Source organism: Onychostruthus taczanowskii, unplaced genomic scaffold (assembly GCF_017590055.1).
Source record: "Onychostruthus taczanowskii isolate IOZ18803 unplaced genomic scaffold, ASM1759005v1 scaffold1, whole genome shotgun sequence".
In the NCBI taxonomy this organism is placed as follows: Eukaryota; Metazoa; Chordata; class Aves; order Passeriformes; family Passeridae; genus Onychostruthus; species Onychostruthus taczanowskii.
The window spans coordinates 8,323,654-8,348,365 of NW_024496525.1; the positions used below are offsets into that span (position 1 = coordinate 8,323,654).

General features: G+C 40.8%; 1 protein-coding gene across 1 annotated transcript in view; it reads left to right on the plus strand.

Annotated features, from left to right (window-relative positions):
- Nucleotides 1-24,712, plus strand: part of PLEKHH1 (pleckstrin homology, MyTH4 and FERM domain containing H1) — a 42,839-nt gene that overhangs the window by 15,405 nt on the left and 2,722 nt on the right. The window contains exons 6-25 of the mRNA XM_041397998.1: nt 409-1,418; nt 3,788-3,866; nt 4,438-4,526; nt 5,034-5,184; nt 6,244-6,383; nt 7,044-7,154; nt 7,721-7,807; nt 8,776-8,937; nt 9,877-9,957; nt 10,857-11,036; nt 11,166-11,274; nt 12,157-12,269; nt 12,954-13,130; nt 13,961-14,058; nt 16,549-16,726; nt 17,137-17,292; nt 19,840-19,940; nt 21,680-21,821; nt 22,717-22,859; nt 23,768-23,897. Coding sequence (XP_041253932.1) covers nt 409-1,418; nt 3,788-3,866; nt 4,438-4,526; nt 5,034-5,184; nt 6,244-6,383; nt 7,044-7,154; nt 7,721-7,807; nt 8,776-8,937; nt 9,877-9,957; nt 10,857-11,036; nt 11,166-11,274; nt 12,157-12,269; nt 12,954-13,130; nt 13,961-14,058; nt 16,549-16,726; nt 17,137-17,292; nt 19,840-19,940; nt 21,680-21,821; nt 22,717-22,859; nt 23,768-23,897 — 3,437 coding nt within the window. The remainder of the gene's footprint in view (nt 1-408; nt 1,419-3,787; nt 3,867-4,437; nt 4,527-5,033; nt 5,185-6,243; nt 6,384-7,043; nt 7,155-7,720; nt 7,808-8,775; nt 8,938-9,876; nt 9,958-10,856; nt 11,037-11,165; nt 11,275-12,156; nt 12,270-12,953; nt 13,131-13,960; nt 14,059-16,548; nt 16,727-17,136; nt 17,293-19,839; nt 19,941-21,679; nt 21,822-22,716; nt 22,860-23,767; nt 23,898-24,712) is intronic.

Genomic DNA, 24,712 nt, shown 5'->3' on the forward strand with positions numbered 1-24,712 from the left:
TCAGCTTCTGCTCTGAGTAGTTTAAGAAGTTCCTAGGCCAGAACTCCTGTACTAGTGATACATTAGTTTTTCTGGCCTGTCTGCAGTGTTCTGTTTGCTTTTTTTTGTCTGGGAAAAACCTTCCTTCTGTAAATTCCAAATGTGCTGCCTAATTTCATTAGGAATCCCTTAATTTCACTTTTGTCAGAAACAGTGATTGATCATTTCCTATTCATATCTTCTGTGTTAGTCCCAATTATAAATGTATAGTACTTTGGTTATATCTGTGCCCAGCTGTCTCCTTTCTGTTCTGTATAGTCCCAAACAGGCCAGTGTGCTATTGAAATACAACTGAATGTACACTAGGAAACAACACTGAAGACAGCGAAGTGTTTGAACGCCTTAACCATATGTTCTCCTTCCTTGTAGATATGACCAGCATTCCTCCCTTTGAATCTCTTTGGAGCTGTGATTCCCTGAAGCCCCAAGCATCACAGGCCTCTTTTGCTGAGAAGATAGAGCAGAAATCTGTGCTCCTTGCACCTGGTTTCAGAGAGGTGTGTCAGACAGGACCTTCCAAACATGTCCTCTCTTCAGCAAACATAGTCCTTGCCAATGATACCTTTACTGAGAATGGAGAGGATAAATCTCTGCTTTCCCAGAGCATGCTGAAGCTCATGTCTGACCCATCAAGCTGGAATCTCTCCACAGAGAAAACTGTATTTCCAACTGTAAGTTCTGAACACGGTTTAGGGTGCTCTGGTCCCATATCACTGGACCCTCCAGGTGAAACCACAAGAATTCTTGAGGCTTTGACCTTCCAGTCATCTTTGGAAGGAAACTGTAGTGCTGTGAGCACCTTGCAACAAGTGGGTTTGGATAGCACCCGCTTCTCCAATGATCTGAGTTCCAGATTCCATTCCCACCAGCTGGACTCGTCTTCCTCAGCAGAAATAATGAGCATGCTTGAGGGACGTCTCCAAACTGCTGAGCCACCTCTGGTTGTGTCAACATCAGCTGTTGCAGCACATTCCTTCTTTCCAGGGAGGGAGTGCAGCCTTGGGAGTAGTATGACGTTTCCGAAAATACGAACACCCAATACACCAAGGGACAGTATCCAGCTAGCCAAGAGACATCACAGCCAACCCCAGTCAGGGGCTAATTCTTTCCATCATGTAATGCACTTAGAGACTAGCACTTTCCAGCCCATAACAGACCCTCCAGTCAGCTGTGGGCACGTGAAGGAAACAGACATTGATGGTGATGGAGTAATGGAGAAGATGGAGACAGAATGTGGCCCGCTGAGGAGAGGAGCTGGAACGTGTGAGGGAATGTACCACTTACCTGCAGAGCAAAGAGAAGCTGTGAGTTCTGAGTCTGGCACACTTGACCCGGGATGTAAACCTCCCACACCACCGCTGCACCGATTCCCATCATGGGTAAGAAATGCACGGACAGCAGTACGAGAAGTGCTGCTTATCTTTGTGCCCAGTAGTTAGGCTACAACACTTCTTGGTCTCAAGGAATTGTTACCTGTGGGTATCACAGGTTGCGTTCCTGAGCCACCAAGTCAGACAGTTCCACATCATGGGGCATGCTGGTTCTGTTGACAATTTTTTTCTTTTATTTATCTTTATAAGGGGAAAAAGATCAGTTGAAAAAAACAGTACATAAGAATCATAGGAATAAAAATGAAAGTCAAAATGTACTGCATTGTGGTTTGTCATTATATGGGTCATCAAAAGTTAAGCCTTAATTCTTTTGTCGTGTGTTTAAGATAGAAAAATGAATCATAAATGCAGTGGACCAGACCAGATAGTTCCAAAGTGAGAAAGAGCTATGGCTATTTGAATAGATACATGGAGTAGATCTCAGCATTCCTATCTCATGGTACACTCCTCCTCTTAGCAAAGTTTTGTGGAAACCTTTGGTAAAGTGAATATGCATGTCCTGTTGTTTTTTTCTTACAGTTGTTTATGAGGTCAGATCGATGAATTGTTTTTTAGTCCTAGAATTGTTTAGGATGTAAAATGTAGCCTTCTCCTCATCCACTGAGCAGGTCACTTGTCATAGAAAGAGATCAGGTTGGTCAAGCAGGACCTGCCTTTCACAAACCCATGCTGTCTGGGCCTGTCCTCTGGTTGTCCTGCATGTGTTGTGTGATAGTGCTCAGGATGGTCTGCTCCATGAGCTTCCCCAACTCCAAGGTCAGGATGACAGGCCTGTAGTTCCCAGGTCCCCCTCTGGCCCTTGTAGATGGTGCCACGTTTGCCAGGTTCTCGTCACCAGGGACCTCCCCGGGTGACCAGGGCTGCAGGTGACTGATGGGCAGTGGCTCAGTGAGCTCTTCCAACAGTTCCCTCAGTACCCTCAGGTGGTTCCCCCTGGCCCTGCAGACCTGTGTGTGTCTAGGTGGCAAAGCACCTAGGTCATTGGGCATTTCCCCTTGGGTTATGGGGGCTTCATTCTGCTCCCCACCCATGTCTTCCAGTTCAGAGGGCTGGCTGCTTGGAGAGATGCTGGTTTTACCATCAGACTGAACAAAGAAGGCATTGAATACCTCTGCCTTTTCCTCATCCTTTGTCACTGTTTCCCACTCATATCCAATAAAGGATGGAGATTTTTCTCATGTATCTATGGAAGTCTTTTCTTGTGTTTTACTGCAGTAGCCAGGTGAAGATCTAGCTGAGATTTGGTCCTCCTAATTTTTTGCCTGCATAACTTCATGGTGTGTTTGTAGCCCTCCTGAATCATCTGTCCCTTCATCCAAAGATCACAAACTTTGAGTTCAGCCAAAGCTCTCTAATCAGACAGGTTGGTCTTCCTCATTGTCTCATCTATCAACATATGGGGATGACCTGCTCCTGCACCTTAAAGATTTCCTTCTTGAAGAATGTTCAGTCTTGCTGGATTCTTTGTCCATCAGGACTGTCTCCCAAGGGACTCCCATGAACCAGGTTCCTAAACAGACCAAACTGCAAACGTGGTGGAAATCAATGTAGTATCAAAAGAGGCAATTCTGTTTTCATTTGCTTTTTTAAAGGCATGGACAAACAAATCATTTATTGAAACTGCAAAGTCAAGCACTCATTGTTAATTCTTATGTTTTATAATTTTTTTGGTGTACTTGACTTTGCAATCTTAGGTGCTTTCATGTATATGTATTATGTGTGTTATTTCATGATGAATTTTGGTTGCACGCTTCAAGGAGCACTAAGAGGTTTCCTACCTTTGGGGTTTATCCATTTCACACTAGTTGATGTCTTAGTCATAACTCTGCATCTAGATACAGAGTTGGGTTCCCCCTCTGGAATTTTTATCAATTCATGAAGCACTTGGAGATCTTTGAACTGAAAGCTCTGCATGTTGTTGTAACTGAGACACAGCCTTATTGAGATCATTCCAGGCATTTCTTTCATTCCTTTATTATGCAATGGGCATCCTTTACAGCTGATGACTCAATGAATTGTTCTGGTATAGGGCTGTTCTTAATTAATTTTAATGCTTTGTTTATAATTTGGAAAAATCCCATCTCTTTCCAAGCTGTGATACAGTAATTTATTGATAATTGTGTGTAGGTGTTCCAGTGTGTGGATGTCACCTCTGTAGCTGGGAATTTGCACACAGTAACACGCTTCCATTAATGGTCATTCACACAACATATGGTGGAATTCAGCTGTCTTTGTTAGAGAGCCCCTCCCTCCTGCCAAAAGGTGTGACTGTGGTGTGGTTCTGTGACATGGGCATTTCTGTCAGTAAGAATTACATTTTTGCCTGATCACTGTTGTTCATGGTATTATTGTTCCAGGAGAGCCGAATCTATGCCGTGGCCAAGTCTGGCATGAGGCTGTCTGAAGTGGCCATGGTGAATGATACTTCCAGCTGGTGTAAGTTCTGGACTAGATCCATCCTTAAAGGGAATTCATGGTGACAGTGTGGGACCTGAGCTTCTGGCTGTCCACATTTCTTCATTTCCTTGCCTGTTTTCAGAGTAAATTTGACCTCATAGAGAACCTCAAAGGAAGGGAGTAGGATATATCTGATTTTGGGGATGGTTGGTGCTGGGCTGTTTGTGCCTCTACATTCAGGGACATCTTCAGGGATTCCATTATCTCCCCCATCAGTTTTGCAGCCAGTCTTCTGCCTCTGCAGGTCTGTGGCCTGTTTTCACTCTTCACCATCATTTTGCCTGTTAGGCCTTTTTTCTATTTGTACTTGGTACACCAGATTGCCATTGTACCATGGGGACCACAGCGTGGGTAAGGTGTCTTACAGGCTAAATGGAGGGAACATTGCAGCTCTCTCTGGGAATTGTATGCAATTAATAATGCATCTCCTGGCCTTTCTGAAGCCATACTGTCCAGGATGGCAGTTCTCCATGTGCTTCTCCATTAAAACCTCCTCATTTTCACCAGTTCGTATTATTTGCTCTCTTGCTTTCTCTCTGAATTTCCCCAGTTTCCAATTTCTCGTGTTCAACTTCTGGGCCATTTACCTATCTCATCTACAGAAATGTCACAGTGCCAGTCTACACTACGCTGAAGGGGGTAAGGAGTTACCTCACTTTTCCTGTTGTGGAAGGCATGGTCCAGAGCTGATAGTAATTTGAGACAAAACAGGATGGAACTGTGCAGTGAAGGAAAGAAAATTAGATAATGTCAGGAAGAACTGGACATCAAAAGAATGCAGAAAGAGTAGCAAATGTTAAGTATATTTAAGAACACAGAACATTGCAACTAATTTTGGTCCAGGACGTTGTAGTGTGCACTATGAAATGTAGAGGTGACAGTGGGTGTAGCCTAAAGAATAAAATGGAACATAAGGCTTATGGAAGAGTAGGAGGGTGTAACCAGAGGAGACACAAACAGATCAGACTAGAGAATCCAGCTTGGAAGTTCTCAGACTAGAAGAGGAGGTACTGAGGAACCCTGGGGCAGAAGTGGGCCAGGCAGTGTGGAAATGAAGGGCATGGGTTACTCTGTCTCTTGATTGAGGAGGGATTGTCCTGGGGAAACTCCTCTCTCACATGCTAACCATGCAGGTCTGTTTTCCAGAAAGCCACACAGATCAGCAATGTGCCTTTCTTAGATGAGTCTTCAGGCTCTGATGATGACTGTGGCTCCCATGCCAGCTTCAGGACTTCTACTGCTGGATCTGAGAACAGGAAAGCTAGCATGCCAGGCAGCCCTCGGGCCGTGAAGAGAGGTAAAGTGGGAGTATCACTACTGAGCAGGATGAACTCTGTCATCAGAGCCAAGATGCCCTAAGCAGCATCATCAGTGACAGGCAAATGCTCAGCCAGAGTGTTGCTTACAAGGAGTTCTCCCAGAATGTGTGCAGACATCAACAGCAGAAACAGTAGAAATCTGTTATTGTGGATGATTTTTACTGTTGATAGAGTTCCATTCAGGCAATTGCTAAACTAAGATTGCAGGAAGGATTGCCCTCCAAATTCATCACATATCCAGTCATCCATACCTTTGCTGTGGCTTCTCCTTCGAAGCAAGCTAGTACTGACACAGTACAGACAATGCTTTTTTGTCTTTGTTATTGAGTGGTAATTTCTTGACCAATAAGTACATCTCACCTATCTTTAAGAGCTATCGAGTACTTTGAGTCCTGATTAGGACTCATTTTTCTTGCCTGCTGGGAGGGCTAAACTGGTTGTTGAGTGGAATTTTTGTTACCAAAGAGACAACGTGAAATACGACTCTATTTTAGAGACAACCAAATTTTGTTGGTTGTCTCTAAACTAGAGTTGTATTTTATGTAGTCTTAACTTCTGTTGTGATGCATTGGCAAATGTGCCTGTGCATTGCCATGTACCTGTGGTAAAAGACTCACAGAAAGCAAAGCCCTGTTGCTAGCAAAGAGGCCTTTTACTTAGCTAAAATCAAAGGGGGTTGAGGCTTTATGATGGATGTCGCCAGATGAAAACAAGCTGTCTCTCCTTCAGATAAAGAGTTTGTTGATTTTTTTTCTTTTTTTTGGTATGTATTTTAAATTGGTTTTATTCAGCAATAAATTTATTTCACGGTCAGTATCCAAAACTCACTTTTTACTACTTGTCTTCCTAGGGAAATAAAAAAAGGCCTCAGAAGTCATGTTAGTGGGGTTTGAGTTGCCAAAGTCTGATCTGATTTGTCCTTGAACCAAAAAAAAAAAAGCCTTAATGGTGAATGCAGAAACGTTTTTGGAGAGTACAATATTCAGTGCATGCTTTTGTCTAGCCATGACTCTCATTCCTTCCTTTATTTTGAGCAGGCGTATCTGTGTCCTCACTGAGCTCCGAGAGTGACTATGCCATCCCTCCTGATGCCTGCTCCTTGGATGGTGACTATTCAGAGCCAGAGCATAAGCTACAGCGAACGTCTTCCTATTCCACAGATGGGGGAATCTGCTCTGTAAGGCTTGCACTGTAACTGCTGTGTTACACTTGCACAGGGATGCAAACAGAGCCTTGGCCTTAAAAGACAAACGTGTGACTACAGTAAATTGAGTAATCCCCCTGCAGAGCGAAGCTCTAACAGACTGGGCTATTGGTCCAGCTGATTGGTATCAAAAGACACCATTTTGTGCTTCAGAAGTAGGTGCAATTTCTTATGTGGTTAGGTAAAAGTATAAGCATCAAGGGTTGTATTCTTTCCTGATGACCCATATTGATTTCCTGTAGTTGTGTTCTACTTTAATGATGGCCTTATACTTCTGGGACAAAATTAATTTGGAAGTTCAGAGGAAGTAAGGAGAAAGGAGAGAAACCTCAAAATGGGCAGCATTAAAGTCTGTACTGTTCAGTGTAAGAGATCAAACAGACAAGGAACAGGAGTCTAATCCTGGCATAGAGACAGCCTTCACTTTTATTTGGAAAATCAGTACCTTGGTAGGAAGAGAAATAAATTTTCAGTGCACCAAACAATCAGTGAAATGATCTTTGAGGGCTGCTACTAAACAAAAGAGAAAATTATGGGAGATGCAGCAAATGGCTGGGCTTGATTTCAGCACACTTTCATTTGTATTTTGAGAGGTGCAAGATGACATCCTGTCCCCTTTCCTCTGTCCCTCAGGAACCCATGGAGAAATCAGGCTACTTGTTGAAAATGGGCAGCCAGGTAAAGACGTGGAAAAGACGATGGTTTGTTCTCAGAAACAGACAAATCATGTACTACAAGTCCCCGGTAAGTTACTGGGATACATTTTCTGCCCTCTAGAGGCACAGAGAAATTTAATATCCTGAAAAAACACTTCTGGTTAGACATGTCACTGTTTTGAAAAGCATTACAAACATTAGAAGGATTCACTGTATGCATCAAATGAAGAACAAAGTTATTTTTAATAAACTTGTCACTTAACAAGTGTCTAGCTGAATTTGAAAACTTCTGAAGGAGGAAATTCAGCCACCCTCTTGGTACCTATTGTGTGTTCTATTGCCTTCCCACCTAGAAAGGGTTTGGTTTGTTGGTGTTTGTTTGGGCTTGCTTTTGTTTTATTAATCATAATGTCCAATCTGAACTCCGTAAAGCAGCATATATTAGCACTGCTCTTGTTATGTTGTCTGCCACTATTGAGGAGACTTTTGCAATGGGATCACACAGTCTCCTATTTCACCTGGCAGCCTTAGGCTGTCCTTTCCAGCTCACAAATGCAAACTTCAACCTGCACATGCATATTATGCAGTATTTAAGTAATCTAAGACCCATCTGAGGTTTCCTACTGAAAAATTTGTTTGCTTTTCTTTCCTCAGAGTGATGTTATCCGCAAACCACAAGGGCAGCTGGAGCTGAATTCTTCATGCCAAATTGTCAGGGGTGAAGGGTCCCAAACATTCCAGGTAGGTGTTGGTTTTTTATCCTGCACATTACCATGCACTCAGCAGCTGGGTGAGGGAGCACTTAATTTAGACTGAATGGTACTGTGTGTCTCAGTTGATATGAGCTAACTTTATCTGGTCTCTGTTCCCTGGCACAAAACAGGCAGTTAGTCTAATTAATAATGAGGAAAGAGCTAAATTTTAACCCAAATACACCCTTTCGAAACTGAAAGAAATTTGCATTTATTTTTGCCCTGTTTTACACCATAATGCTTTCCTTTTTTTGCAGGAGTTAGAGCTTGAAATCTGTGGGGGAAAACGATGCTTACAACAATTGAAACCAGCTAGAACCTAGGATCTTTCTGAGAGACTTCTCTCAAAAGATCTCAAGCCTGACTTTACATGACTGGAGGATCTAAAGAAACATCTGAATAGTTGATTCCTTTTAGAAATTGACTTCTAAAGCATTAGAAGTTAGCCCATAACTGGGTTCACTTTTAAGTCATTATTGACTTAATTAGAAAGGCAGCATTAAAGTTTCTTTCATAGTTTGAAAGGTACATGGCCTAGCTTGTGAGCTACCTTCTGCCCTTATGGAACTGAAGTTGCTAAGGCCTAATACTATTAGATTTATAGCATCTTTCCTCTCAGTTACAGGGTAATGAAGGCAAAATAACAATACAAAATGAAGGCAGCAAAACCCTACATTTATGTAGTCACTTTTAAAATGAAAAACTAGCAGCAGCACTGACGAACAAGAAAGGATGAGAGAGGACACAAAGCCACAGCAAGAAAGCTTATAAGAATTTGATTAATCTGAGTTTTGTTTTTTTTTCATTTGGGCTTTGAGGATTAGCACCTTTTTTCTTACCCTCAAAAAAATCTCTCCTGAATGACCAAAAAGTCTTTATGGGATAAAGAAACTCAGCAACTGAAGAGAAGATTTTTAGATGTGCAACTATGTACTTTCTCACTCATTTTCCTTCCAGCTTGTGACAGAAAAGAGAACCTACTTCCTGACAGCAGACTCTCCCAACATCCTGGAGGAATGGATTCATGTCCTACAGAGTGCCCTGAGAGTACAAGTGAGCGGTCCTGTTGGTGTTCCTCACAGTGATGCTAAACCTACTGTGAAAGGCTGGCTCACTAAGGTAAAACAGTATTTCATACTTTATGTTTAGCTTAGAATTGACAGTGTACCAGTTTCTTGGCTTGCACAGCAAATGTGAGCAAAAAATTAGTATTTTACTCTCTGTAAGAGTAGGGAAAGAAGGAAAAGTGGCTGTAGATTTCTGTATTTCAGAGTGAAACATTTATATAAGTGATAAAGGATGGGACAAACAAGGCTAGTAAAAGGTACTGACTGGCAAGTAGTAATAACAAATATCTAGCTTATGTATGCTTTTCTTTAGCAGAATTCACAGCATGTCACAGTAAAAAAATCGACACTGTTTAGTGTCACATTTAATTGATCTTTAACTTGGTGATATAGGAGTTTCAAAAAAATGGCTTGTATGGTTCCAGGTTAGCACTTAGTTCTGTCATAACAGGCTGTAGGTACATTAGTGCAAAGTACAATGGCAGAAAGTTCTTATTCTTTATATAATTTCCATAGATTAGTTTGACATTGCAAGTTACTGTGAATATTTTCATGTAATTATTGTCAGGTTCTAAGATGGCTAAACACAATCTGCATCTGAAGGTTATTCATCTGCAGTAGGAAACAGCTGTCTAGACTATAGGTTGACTGGTCTTTTCTTGCTGAGATGAACTGATTTGTTTTTATAATCTTTAAAAGGTCATCCTTAATATTGTATTTCAGTATATAGAAATTATGTTATTATGAATGAGTAAAACACTTCACAAAATCTTAGACCCATTCTCATAAGCACCCATGATCCATATTCTTGGGTGGGATGTATCTGCCTGTTGTTGGAAGGGATGCCTGTATCTTTTGAGAGAAGCTTATATTAGCATAAACCAAAAAATATATGCAAAATATTAAGGGAGAATTGAATTGAAAATTGAAGTCCTAGAAAGTCATTCAGGCAATACTGCTGATAATAAAAGCATGGATGTCCTCCTTACAGGTCAAGCATGGTCACTCTAAGCTGGTCTGGTGCGCACTGATTGGAAAAACTTTCTACTACTATCGAAATCACGAAGATAAGGTAGTTTATTTTTCTCCTGTTATTCCTGGACCCTCCTTTCCCATTTCTTTTAGTTTTCTTTGCTGTTACTGCTTCTGTGTCTCAGGTCTCTTTCTTAGTTGTACTTCTCTTCCAACAGCACCTCTTCTACAAAGAGAATCACTATTTCCCTGATTTTATTTTTTTAAGCTTAAATGACAGCAGACTTAAAAGGCAAGTGATTGCTCTTTCTCAGATCACTCTATATCTTGTTCCTCACTTGCTCCATTTAGTCTTGTGTAGCCTTCTGAGCAGACTTTTATACAGCAGCTGATAGATCCCCACATTATCATCATTCTGGGAAGAGGGAGGTAATCAGTGTAATGTGCTTTCATTTCTGGACACCTTCCCCAATAGTCCATTACTTTGTCTTGATTGTGTCAAACCCCAAGATTTAGAATATCAGAAAGTAGTGTGACTCATATTTTGGAATAACCTCCAGAGTTAGCACAGCAGATATCCTCTTTTTTGTCTGAATCTAACTACATAGGAAATTTTTGAAGTATTTCTTTTCCAGTAGCAAGCAGAAAGTCTGACTAGGGTCAGAAAACTGTGGCACAAAATACTAAGCAACTGACCCTCAAGTGTAATGGGAAGAAAGCAGTATCTTTTGGGAAAAACAAAATCTTTTTATTTGCACTGTCTTATTCTAACCTGTAGAATCTCTCCCAAGAAAAATAAAAGTAGTGATACACTTTGTAAATACTTTATGAAAGAAGAGATTCTCTAGAAGTGCAAGATTACATTAGCTAAACATTGAATTATTTATTCCTTCCATTTTACAGAACTATCAGCATTTTTACTTGGCTTTTCTTTCCCAGTGTTCCCGGTCCTTACTGGGAGATGAGTTACATTTATCTAATGTGCTTCTGTCCTCATAGTGTCCTTTAGGGCATCTGCCTCTGCGTGAGTCCAAAGTGGAAGAAGTAGACCGTTCCTGTGACTCTGATGAAGATTATGAAACTACTGGTGGAGGACTTCTGTCATCCCACTGTACACTGGTGATTCACCCACAGGACCAGAGTCCCACATATTTACTTATCCGCACCAAACAGGAGAAGGTATAAAAAGCAATCTTCTTCAGGAGAACAAGAGTCTTTTGGTAACAATGAGCAAATGGGCCATACAGGCTTAACCTGTTTGTAGAAAACAAACAAATTGACCCTTCCTGTTCTCATCCTTATGCCTAGAACACCTGGCTGTACCATCTGACCGTTGCAGCTGGTAGCAGTAATGCCACAGTGGGCACGTCATATGAACAACTCATTGGAAAACTATTGGATGCAGAGGGAGACCCTAGTAAGTAAGCACCAGAAACTCTTCCATGGTAGCAAAGCATAAGGAAGAATAATTTCAATTCCCAGTTTAATACAGTCAAAGGTGAGGGAAGGGGATTCTCAGTAGTACATAAATGGATATAGTGTCCTTCTCCTCTTGTTCTCAGACAAGTCCATCACATTGTCACATCATTTATCAAAGCCTCTGAAATGTCTGTAACAGTAATTCAAATTAAAATAAAGAACTGGTGCTTTAATTTTTTTCTTGTCTTTGTTGGTCTTGATTTTCCTTTCCAGGAAATCTTGACCATACAAACATGTGCTCTTTTTGTTACATACACTCAAACACACTTACCTTCCCATCTGTTAGTCTGCACATATAAAGCTTTACACATACATCCATCCTCACCTTTCATACCAGCTCATGCATTTATGTTTATGCACCATGTTCTCAAATATGTATTAACGTTTGCATTCATACTTAAAACTCTTTTCTTTCACTCTCACATATTCTGGACCCATATGTGAACCTTTCTTCTTGTTGAACAGTGACTTGCACTAACAAAGACCCCCATTGCAGGGAGCTGCCCTGGCAGGGTTTGTGTCTCTGGTTTGAGCACAGACCTGAGCAGCTTCTCACCAGATTCCAGCTGACGAGAAGCTCTGATGTAGCAGGACTGAGGATGCCAATGCTTCTTTCTGCTGATGACTAATGCTGCTGGTGACTCCTTATCCATGATGGGCTTTGCTGGAATCAGTGAAGTGTCACCAAAGATAATGTGGCCTAATGCAGTGCTGCTTCCTCGGGTGCTTTGCCGTCTCAGGAAAGGTCCTTGTCAACATGAACACTGTTCTCTCTCTCCTGTTTCTGACACTGCATGTTTTTGCCCATCTGCTACCTCAGATTCTCCTCTGTGGAAGCATCCTATGTTGTGCTACAGTAAAGATGGGTTGCACACATCCCTCACTACTCTGCCATCAGAGGCTCTACAGACTGAAGCCCTGAAACTTTTTAAGGTATTTAAAGGGACATTGCATGGTTTTCAGTTATTTTGCTCTGTTGATGGAGCAGTAACATTGTTTGGTCATGTTGTACAACATTTACTGTCATTATGGGTTGCTTTAAATGGGCCTGCTGGTTCATTTAATTACAAGAGAACTGTTGGATTTCAAGTGTCATTCATTCTTTGGAGATTGAACTTTACTTGTGCAGAATCTGGGCTCAGGAGTAATGCTCCCCACAGACTTTATGCTTCAAAGTTAGCTTTGTCTTCCTTTTTCCTCTCCAGTGGCTGGATTGAAGGAAACAGAAACAATTCACTGGCAAACTCAGTTGTCTCAGGAAAACCAGTGGTGAAGCCACTGGAGATAACATTTTTGCACTCTCCAAGTATAAGATCAGGAATGAGACTGGATAGTGTGAACAAGGTAAAGCACAGTCATGGAAGGCAGGAAGCACATTTTTCCCTCAATTCTTTTGCTGACTTGTAAGTTCCTTAGACCGGAGAGGTTGAGTAAATTTTCTAGTTGCCATCACTAAGGAAGGAGGAATAGGAATTAAATATTGACTCTCCTCCCTCCCCTCAAGATTATTTATTAACAGTCTGTAAGTTAATAAATACATCTGGTGAGCCTGACCTGGAAAGTACCAGAGAAAAGTTGCTGGTTTTGTGGCATTGACTAACTTCTACCCTTTCACAGTCCTGTCAGCTGTTCATCAACGTTCCTGTGGAGGCATCCTCTATTGATTACCACGTATCACTTGCCCAGACAGCACTGCTGGTGTGCTTGACACATACCGAGCTGCAGAATGAAATTTACTGTCAGCTTGTAAAACAGACCAGCTGCCGACAGCCCCAGAACCACTCAGTCATTCAGGTCAGTTCCTCTTTATTTATTTTTTTTTTGTCACTGCAAAAACTTTCCATTTAATCCCATGTTTTTAATTAGTAGCTGTGGGACTGCTTCTCCTAAAATTGTGCTTATACTAAAGGTTTGCTGGGGGAAAGAGAATCTCAGGACTGATCTGCAAAGAAGAACACTAAGAATGTAACTACTTGAAAAATAAATTTTAGTTTAAATGCAATTGTTTACCACTTGCAAATAGTCTATTCAGACCATATTCAGAATCAAAGTTCATAGCTTGTGTTGTCTTGCTGTAACTGTCACATGGTATTCATTTTGTTTTGTGTTTTAGATAATCAACAGCATACAAGTCATTAATATTACTATTAAACATGAAATCTGAATCTTGCACTGTAATTGTTGGGTAAATAAAATGAATAAGTTAACAGCATGAATGTACATATGCGATTACAATATTCCCAGCTCAAATGAGACATTAAAACCAGGTTGAATAATAACGGATCTAATTTGAAATAAAATTTCCCAATGCTTTTCTGGTTATGATTTTCTGTTACATAGTATAAATTTAAGTCTTAATTGTTGACTCAGTTGTAGTTACACTAAAATTTTCAGAAGTCAAATGTTCAGAAGTAGCGAATCATATAGAACTGTTCTCAGAGTCCAGATTGAGATGCTGAAGAGCAGTCTGACATCACTGCCTTTGAAACCTCTTGAACTACATATCCACAAAGGGTCACTCCAAAAAGCACTAGTCACTGTCCAACATTTTGGCTGTAGTAGTCTGTGAAAGACAACAGGTAAGAAGTACAGAACAAGAGTGATGTCCAGTTTTGCATTCACAGTGCTGGCAGCTCCTGGCTTTATGTGCTCCTCTATTCCTGCCTCAACATCACTTCCTCTGGTACATCAAACAACACTTGCAGCGACATGCAGACCCCAGGTAAGGACTGTAACAGCATTTCATTCTGCTCAGCTGACTGCCTCTTGCACCCAGTGCAGATAAAGAGGGGAGCAATTCTGGAACACACACCTGCAAATACATATTGAGAGGGAGGTCAGAAGGTTCCCAGGAGTATAAAGCTGTGCCCCTTCAACGATTCACATTAATTTGTCATTTAGATGAAGCTAGTTCACAAAACTGAGTAACCTATACTATAAAAGAACTTTCTGTAGATATAACTGGAGCTATGTTAGGAAGTTTTTGCTTATGCAGCTACTTTCTTTTATTGACAGAAAGATAGACCGGAGTTAATTACTTAAATTTTAGGTGATTACATTCTGCTGTCAGGTTAGCAGGCAAAGTGACAGAACAAAAGTGAGGCATAAAACATCTCAGGGAACTGTAAAAAGTTAGGAAAAATGAACAAACCTGAAACTCATGCTAGTATTGTTTTCTCTTACTTCTTTGGTGTGTAACTATGGTAACAGCAAGAAGTTGTTCTCCATTGTTCATGCTGTGCTCTTTGTTTGTTTCCAAACAAACAAAGTTGGTTTCCACTGAAGATCTGGTCTTCAGTGTATCTCACTGTGCCCTTAGTGGGGAGGTCACAGCTAGAGATGTCTAGTTGTCTGTTGCAAAAATACACTGTTTTAAGACAAAAGTAAAAGAGTAAAAGTAAAAAATCCTTTCAAACAAATATTCATATCCAATTAATAAGCCTAAATCTGCCATTGAACTCAAGCTAAAAGTCTCCTGGCACTGCAAAGGAAATGTGTACTCCTATCAAGTATATAATTTTCTTAACTGTTGCCTCACATTTGCTATTTCTTCACAAAAGCAAAACTACAGGTATTGGGAACTCCGCAGTGTTCAGGTTCTCTCTCCATTTGCTAAGACAACATGTTAGGGATCTTTTGTCTAGTACTAGGAGCCATCTCTTCAAACTTGTGTGTTACCAGCTCCCAGATGGGCCCATTCAACTCACTAGTGGAGCTCTACTGTTGGAGACTGTTGAATTTTATAAGGATTTGCTGGGCTGTGTGAAACTGATTTATTACATCACCTTCAAGCTCTGCTGTGCTGATGGTCTGCCCAAAAGCATCTCTGTGAACAAATGTACGCCAAGCAGAAACAAAGAGAAAATGTATTTATATGATCCAGCTATGAAACAATTATTAGGGCTAGAAAAAACCCCAGAAATTACATTAAAAAGGGCCTATGTTCACCTGTAGTTTAGCTTAGATGTGGAGCAGTTGCTGAGTGGGATTTAGCATGGCTCCTTCTTCCTCTAGGAATACTTACCTCTCTTTGGATGGAGTAGATACAGCTGTTTCTTGACCAGTTAATTAGATATACTTTCCCTGTCTCACACAGTAAGCAAGACACTAGAGTGTTTACACTGCATAATGCCTAGGGTCTAGATCTGTTCTAGGTATTACAAGATCTTAATTTTAAGTGTTGTTTTTCATGAAAGGAGATCTCAGCATACATACCAGTCTCTAAGAGAGGAAGAAAAGTGAGGCAGAGTTCTAAGTGAGAAGTCACAGGGCTCAGGAGCATCTGGAAACCAGACATAACAGCTTCTTGATGAAACAAGATTATCTATCTGAATATTGTCCAAGCTCATTACTGGGGAGGTGAGAAACATATTGGTACAGTGAAAAGCCAGAACTCCTGACTTCCATGTTGCTTGTAGGGATTTAACTGGAGATTTAATCATGTACTGAGCTCCTGAACGTATCTTGAGTGAAATTATTTTCCCCTGGAAAGTGATAGCACAAATCCATATAAATTCTTCAGTTTCAGAACTTATTGAGTATATACATTCTTAACATTTTTGTGCAAGTTGCAGTTGACTGTTCCTCCTTGACTTTAGAGACACATCTTTTTTATGCTGTTCAGTGGAGCACTCTCTTCAACAGACAATAAACTGATCATCTTGGTAACTATTCCTATCCTTATTGAACTGTCAACAAATCTAAGTTTGCTTGGAATCTCTGTCAAGTCTCTTGGTTGGCAGATAGGGTTAATGGAAACTTACTATTTGTATAGCCATGTAAATTAATAAATGTAATGCATTAATCTCACAAGATTATCCAACTCAGTATTTACCAGGACTTGACACGATAGTAACTAAATTCCACTGGCATGACAGCAAGTTTGAGGGTGAATTGATCTTGACTTTGCAGATACTATGATGGCAACAAGGTACAGAAGAGGGTACATGTCCAGTCCACATAGAGGCAGAGCATACTATTGTGTTTCCTAGAGAGCTTGTTGTCTGCCGTAGTTTTACAGGTCCTTGGAGCACTGGTTTGTGTTGTAGCTTTTCACTTGAGCTGTTAGTCTGTTGAGATGAACAGTGTATCTGCATAGAGACATATCTTTGCTGGAGCAAAAGCCTGAGGGAGGAATGTGTTGGGGCATGGGAAATTGAAGAGGACATGGCACTTGGAGCATGTTTGTGGTTCTCTCCCCCTCTTTGCCTAGGAGTGAGATAGGCAAGTATGCCATCTACTGCCAGAGATCACTAGACCGCACGGTGCAGGCTGGAGAGCGGGAAGCCAAGCCCTCCCGCATGGAGATTGTGTCCATCCTGCTGAGAAATCCCTACCACCACTCGCTCCCCTTCAGCATCCCAGTGCACTTCATGAACGGAACGTACCAGGTGAGCCAGCACAGCTGCCTATGGGCACTAGAGGACTGCACCATAACCTGCCTCCTTCATGTGGGGGGGTGGCACCATGGTATTTATACATATCTCCCAGTATATATCTTGGGAGATAGACATGCTTCTCCTCCTTGCTGCTTTAGCTGATTTCCCAAGAAAGTGAAAGGAATTCACCCCTAGCGCTACAGATCTTAGGAAGAAAAGGTAGTTAAGAAAAAGGGAGGGATGTTGGAAGTGCCTCAGTATGGGAAAGAATGTGATATGAAGGAAGACAATACACAGGTGTTGTCACTGGAGCTGGCACTTAATCCTGAGTTGCTAATCCGTGGGAAACCACCTTCATTAGTTGTGATACCCATCAATAGTCACAATTCTTGTATCCTCAGTTAAGTCCTCTTTCATTGCAGGTTGTAGGTTTTGATGGTTCCTCAACTGTTGATGAATTCATCCAGAGACTGAACCAGGAAACAGGAATGAGGAAACCATCCCATATGGGATTTTCTCTGTTCACAGATGATCCTTCTGGCAGGAATTTGGAACATTGTTTGCCCGGCAATATGAAGGTATTTATTTTTCTCCTCTGCTACCTTTAGTATACATTTTTGAAGGACTGCTAAAGGGTTAATAAATCTTTTTTAATGAATTAAGATCAAATACGCTTGGATATTGTCTGTCTAGATTAATATTCATAGATGAGATATTAATTCCTGCATTTGGGTCACAACAACTGCATGCAGCCCTGCAGGCTGAGAGAATAGTGGCTGGAAAGTTTCTCAGAGGAAGAGGACCTGAGGGTCTTGGTCAACAGCCATCTGAACATGATCCAGCAGTGTGCCCAAGTGGCCAATTGCAATTGCCAATGACATCCTGGCCTGTATCAGCAATAGTGTGGCCAGCAAGAGCAGGGAAGTGACTGTCTCCCTGTACTCAGCACTGGTTTTAGGCCCCTCACAATAAGAAAGACATTGAGGTGCTGAAGCAGGTCCAGAGAAGGACAACAAAGCTGGTGAAGGTCTGGAGAGTCTGATGAGGAGCAGCTAAAGGAACTGAAGTTCTTTAGCCTGGAGAAAAGGAGGCTCAGAGGGATGTTGTTGCTCTCTACAACTGCCAGAATGAGGCTGTAGTCAGGTGGGAGTCGGTTTCTTCTCCCAAGGAACAAAGGACAAGAGGAAGCAGCCCAGAGTTGCTCTAGGGGAGGTTTACATTGCCTAATAGGCAAAATTATTTCGCTGAAAGAGTTTCTCAAACACTGGAACAGGCTGCCCAGGGAAGTGGTGGAGCCACTGCCCCTGGAGCTGTTTAAAAGGTCTGTGGATGTGTCACTTGGGGACATGGTTTAGTGGTAGACTTGGTAGTGCTGACTTGGTGATTAGGCTTGCTGATCTTAAAGGTCTTTTTCAAACTAAATGATTCTATGCTTCTATAATTAGCTAGCCTAATCTGATATAGTTCTTAATAGAAAGATCTATTTTGGTAGGTGATAAATCGGTCAATTTTTAAAAAGTCTAACTCAGATTTTAGCACATATTAAAGTTTAATTTGTCTTGACTACAAAATTGAAACATGACTGAGCTAGCAAGCATGATCAGATATCACAACTGACATCAAATGTGATACGCCTAATTGAGACAAATTTATGTTAGGCTGTGAATCTTTTGGCATGTCTGTATAAATTCCATCTGTTGGATTATGAAGTATCTCCTTACTGTCTCCAGATGACTCAGGCTTTCATTGTTGATAAGCTCTGCTGAGTAGGGCTTCACTTTAATAAAGAGTGTTGTGCCCTAGATCAAGGGAAAAAGAAAGCAGATGAAGTGTTAGCACCTGTGACTTTCATATGGACATGCTGCAGCTGAATGACTGCCTTAATTGAGCAGGCTGGCTGCCATGAATGAGACCCATCAGATTTTGGTACAAATCTGTGAGAATAATTTGTAATACAGCATTAATGGAGGAATAGTTGTAGTGCAGCTTTGAAGAGGGTCTGATAACTGTAGGGAACTTAAACAATCAATTTTACACAGTGTTAAATTTCACATTAAGCAACAGAGAGAGAAGATAGCAATAACTTTGAAATAGATGGTTTGAAAGGAAACTATCACAGACAGTGCCAAATTATATAGTTTGTTTTCATGGCCTGATGCAGATCAGGTAATCTGGAGCTTTGCTGGTAATTGGACCATCTGGAGAGATGAAGTAACAGAGTAAACAAAGGAGCTTGAGACAATCAAAGGCATCACTTTGCCTTGGCAAGCAAATAATAACCAGTAAATCTCAGTAGCTTAAGAGAGGTTTAGAGATCTGATTATGTATTTCATGTGGCTTCTTATGTTCACATTCCTTTCATTGAGATGCCATCAAAAGAGAAGTAGGGGCCTTCATTAGACCACTTGTAAAAGAACTAGAATAACCAGGAGGAGCTGAATGGAAAAAAGAAACAAACAAACAAAACCCCCCATGTTATTATGAAAAATATGTCTGAGTTACAAAGTTGGAATCTAGAACCAAACATTCCCAAAATTTGGACATTCACATCTAAGGGTTTGGTATAGCCATGCGCATTCTGCTGCTGTTCAGAGAACGTTAATGGTTTAGTTTGGCTCAAGAGGGCACTTTTGAAGTAAACCTACCAATCATTCCTATTAACCATGCTTTGACTCACATTAAGGAGTAATCTGAGAGCATAAAATTGATTCTTTTCACATGAAACATGAACTGGAAGATGTCATCCAACACAGTAGTGGACTTTCAGGTCACTTGGTTGGACTACCAGTGTGGGCATGGAGACTTAGAAATGGCTGTTTCTCTGTGCAGATCTGTTCCTCCTGAGCTTTGCTACTTGCTAATGTAGGCATAGCCACGAGAATTACTACCGACCAGAATTCATGTGTGCCCCTGCAGGTTAGAGCTGGAGTTTTCAGTTGGAATTTTTACACACTGTGCAATAGAAAAAGGATGTGTTTTGTCATTTTGAGCTGTGTTTATGCTGATCCTGTCTGTCTCTTTATCTTCTGTGTTTCACAATATTTTATTCACTTGCTTTCCTCCCAAGCCTTGGCTATATATTTCACCTAAGTTTGTGTCTCCTCTCTCCTTGATATTTTTTAAAGATCTGTGATATCATTTCTAAATGGGAACAAGCCTTAAAAGAATTGCATCCTGGGAAATATGAAGGTGGCACAAGAATTGTAAAGTTGACCTATAAGAACAGGTACTGTTTTCTGTTGGGTGGCCTTACTACTGCTGTTAATTAAACATTCTAGACTGCATGTATCTGTGTAGATGATCAGTAATTTATAGTATCATTGGTGCCAAAACTACTTTAACTAAGATGCAGTTAAATCCTACAGGAGATGTGATAGATTTTGTCTGTTACATTTACAAAAGCATATGGCCTAGGGGTAAAATCCCAACCACTTGGCAATAGCAGAATCGACTTTAAAAGAGTTAACAACTAGCTGTAGCACAGTAAGGCATCATTGGTGGCACAATTTCATTTGCCTAGACCCTGAAACACAATTGAAGAATGTGTGTTAGGTGAGAGGAAGAGAGACCTAAAGGAAAAAATCACTAGTGAAAACAAGTATGCCACAACTTGCAATTAAGTGAACAATCACAAAGATGAAAAAGATACAAGAATGATGTTCTAAATCATATGAGCTGTAGAAGAGATATGTAGTAGCAGTGTCCAAACTTTCTTAGTAAAGAAATGTTAAAAATTAGATGATGAAAGATGGTAGAGAAAGGAAGTAAAAGACAAAGATCTAAATTAAAAATTGGAACAAGTTAATAACTTATAATACAGGTAGGAATTCTAAATTACAGGAAATCAAGAGCTGTATGAGGACAAGGAATTAATTTCTTAGCAGGCAAAACAAAGGCTGCCCCAAAACTGAACAGAGTTCAATATTGAACATGTGAAGATTTTGTTGATTGTAATGGTGGAAACAAATTTCTGTCAACTTTGTTAGTTGGTATAATAGAGGTGAAAGCAGAAGTTATGGCTTTTGAGCCAGAAGGCTGTATTTGTTTCAGGCGTGAAACTTGGCAGTATTGTTTTGTTGGGCTGGAATGTGCATAGGCTAGACAGCAAGGATGTTTTGATACAGTCTTTCCAAGGCTGGACTGTACTAACACCAAGGACTCTGATAAGACATTTGTAAGGTCAATATGGTCCTAACAGTGTAGTTAATCTCAAAGTGACATAAAAATAAAGTGATCCAATGGAATGAATATCTCATGTAGTGGAATTGTGGAATTTATAGCCATAAATGCAGTTTGAAATTAATATGTGAATTAGTTGCTGCTGGGGACTGTATGAGGAATGGTTCTGGGAAGCATTCCCCAAGCTGGTGTCTTCAACCCCAGCTAGTAACCTTGCTATACCATGTCAAAAAAATTCCAAGCGTGAATGGAATACAAAACAATGGGTTGCTTTGATTAACAAGCATGTTTCCTTAAACAAAGTCTGCTAATTGGGTCTCCTATTTCCTGCTGAAGAAAACTGAAGCATTTTTAATAAGTCTTCAGTGTAACTGGTCAAATCCAAGTTGGCAAGGCTGCCTTGTAGAAGGTTATACATGTACAGCAGAGGTAGTTCTCTTTCCTGTGATAAGCAGAGAAGGCCATAATTTAAATATTGCCTGTCTGTGCTTGATTGGGATGAATGGACACTGATTTATCTGTGTTTAATAAGGGTTTACTCTCTAGAAGTGGCTGGCTTACAGAATTCAAGTAACTTTCAAAGCTAGAAAGCATGTTTTGAGCCTCCTTGCTCAAATCTTGCTCATAAGGAAAGCACCTCAGCTTCCAAATCTGTCCAGTACCCCCTCAGTGAAAAAAACCCCAAAACAAAACACACTTTTATTTTGCCTCATCTTGATTTAAGTTCCCAGCTGTACTTTCAGTTCACAGTATCTTTTTATCTTCACAACCCTCTCTACTTTTTAGACTGTATTTTCGGAGCCAGACCAAAGGTGAGACAGACCGTGAGCGGTTGCTACTGGCCTTCCAAGTGAGCAATGAAATAGCCAATGGAAGGTTTCCTGTTAATAAGGAACTAGCTCTGGAAATGGTGGCTCTAATGGCTCAGGTGAGTATGGCAGAAATCCTTTCTTTTGTCCTCCTTCAGCTGTACACTGTTTGACTAAGCAGCTCCCTTTTACATCAAAAGGACATCAAACATACAGCGTGAGGTATCAAACACACCGTCAGATGCACCACGACAAATACATTATAGTAGCATACCTATGTTAGAACACCTTTTGCTCTAGGGAAATGTGCTCTAGCTGTGCCTCTCCTTTCCTTCTCAAGAAACATATTGGAAAAAACAGAGTGAGGCTGAACTATCACCAGACCTGCTCCAATTAGTACCTTAGTAGAGATATGGAAATAGTACCATCACTAGAATTCCATTAATAGTAAAAACTTCCCCTCTTGCACTGCCAATACCCTCTTACTCAGGAAGAGCATCTTCTAAGATCCTCCATTAGGTCTCCAGGCTCGCATTTAGTATTTTACCACATAAAACACACATTATGCGTTGTGGGCATGATAAGCAGTATGATATTTTTTTACTGACCAGAAACTGAGTGTTGTATTTGTTAAAGCAGTGTAAACTGAGGTAAAGAAGCTGGGGACATCGTCCAAACTATTTACAAATATGATGTTCTTTTAATTGGTCAATTGAAAATAAATCCCCGAAGCCTGGAAGTTTATAAGGATGTGTCTCCTCACAACAAATACCTGGCTGAGATCATGTTCCACTGTCTTAGATCAGTAGATAATTCCTTGGGCACTCATGTCCTCCATGTGGTTGCTCTTTGGTATACATTTGCTATGGTTAATGCTGTAGACAACATTCCCCAGCTGTGTCTTTTTATATGACTAATAAACACAGTAGTTATCAGTATGGGAATTCATGGAATGTTCTACTGCACTAAAAACTTCATAGTTCTGTTGCACTATAAACTATAATGTTGTCTTAGGTGGAATATGGGGATTTGGATCGACCAGGATCTTCAAGTCCTGGGGGACCATCACAATTGAAAATGCAGCACCTTCTCCACCAGGTTTTAGATAAATTCTACCCCAAACACTACAAGCAAAACATTACTCCTGAACAGCTCAGGTAAGCTATTGGTTCTTCAATACTTTGCACTGAAATCAGCTTTTACTTGCCAAATTGTCTTTACATTTAAGAATGTTGTAAGGAGCCCTGAAAAGATTATTTGATGTAGAAACTCAAACAAAACAAAAGTGTCAGGAAAAGGTTCCCTTAAAAGAAAAAGCAATATAAAAAAAGCCAAATCACCAACTAATTCTGCCATAGACAAGAAGTTTAGGCCTTTCACTTCCAAATTAGGCATCTCTGTTTCAAAAAACTAACCCAAGCCTAAGATGAATTCTGAGTTTTTGTTCTACACTTCCTCCAAGTGTCAATTGAATCCAGATACCTCACATTTTCAATGAGCCATAAAGCCAGCTTATATGGGTTGCTTCAAGTCATGCAGTAATTCTGGTAGGAATTTGGGTGGGAGTTTTGATGTTCTGACTTCAAAATTCTCACACACAATGCAGAGAGCTCAAATACAAAATTCAGATGTTGCCAGAGGTCTCAGATCTTTCTGATTTAAAATGAGAGAATGGTCTTCCTACAGATCCTAAGCTACTTAGGGATGCAGTGGTGGAAGTAACACAGTTACCTCCTTTTGGAAGCAAATTCCGTTTGCATGAAGCAAGGTAGCTGCCAAACCATCCCTAGTGAGCCAAACCAAGAGTGAGTTAATACACATTGCCACTCATTATAGAGCATACTGCAGGCAAGGTATGAGGAAGTGAAAAAGTATGTGGAAGTAGAGAAAAGCTAAAATAAATTCAGGTTGTAGAACTGATAGTGCTAACAGCCCTGTCTGTTAAGTGCTGTGCAGAATAACCTTTTTGGAGTGAAGAGGTACATTTATTAACTGTTCTAATTTTACACATCTTTCCTTGGAAGACATTAGTGAATAATACTGTCTTGTGTCTTGGATTCCACAGGCAACTGACAGACAGGCTGGCGACAAAGTGGCTGGTACTGCAGGGATGCTCTCCACCAGAATGCATTCGAATTTATCTGACAGTGGCCCGGAAATGGCCTCTCTTTGGAACCAAAATATTTGCTGCTAAGGTAACTGGAGCTTATTTTTTTTTCTGTTTCCAAGAGTGAATTATCTGAGCAGAGACATACCTACAGTCTGGTAACACGGGTTGAAAATGCTTCTATTTCAGAAAGGGAAAAAATTGAACAACTTTCTTCTGAACGAGCAGCCCTGGTACCATATAAAAAGAAGGAAGACAAGTATATTCTAACCACTAGGGGTTGCTGGTGTTCAGTAAATAAATACTGAAGGTTCCCTGGCTGTGTCATTTGATCATGATACAGAGTGCTAACTGTCCTTACAAGCCTTGCCAAAGCTTTCTCAGGCAGGAATTTTCCGGGACATCAAGGCTGCACTGGTAGTTTAAAAAATAACATTTAATACCACAGTGGGGGAGGAAGGGAAGAGTCCCCCCTAAGTCACACCTGGCAGCTGATGCCAGCTATAAGGAGAATGGATACTTCAGTCCTGTTCTCTGCTTGACACAGAACTGGATGCTTTCCTTGCCACATGAGAGAGGAAAGGCCTGCTAATATCCTGTTGCAGAAACAAAAATTAAAGTACACATTAGGTAAGCTACCAGCCCACAGGCATTAGGGGGAGAGCAAAGAACAGCTGCAGGGAGTGGTTCCCCCAGTAGCTTGTACCATCCCTCACCCCATTCCAGGCTAGAGCTCTGTACCTGTTGCTCATGCCATAATGGCTGTCTGAGAAATCAGACGGGTTTTGGCATTAACCATCATCCCCATCCCAGCAGAAATTTCTGCTGCTGAAAGCTTGAGGGAGGTCTTCTTCATGGTTACATGTTTTGAAGTCAAAACTGCTCTGGTTACAGAGGAAAAGT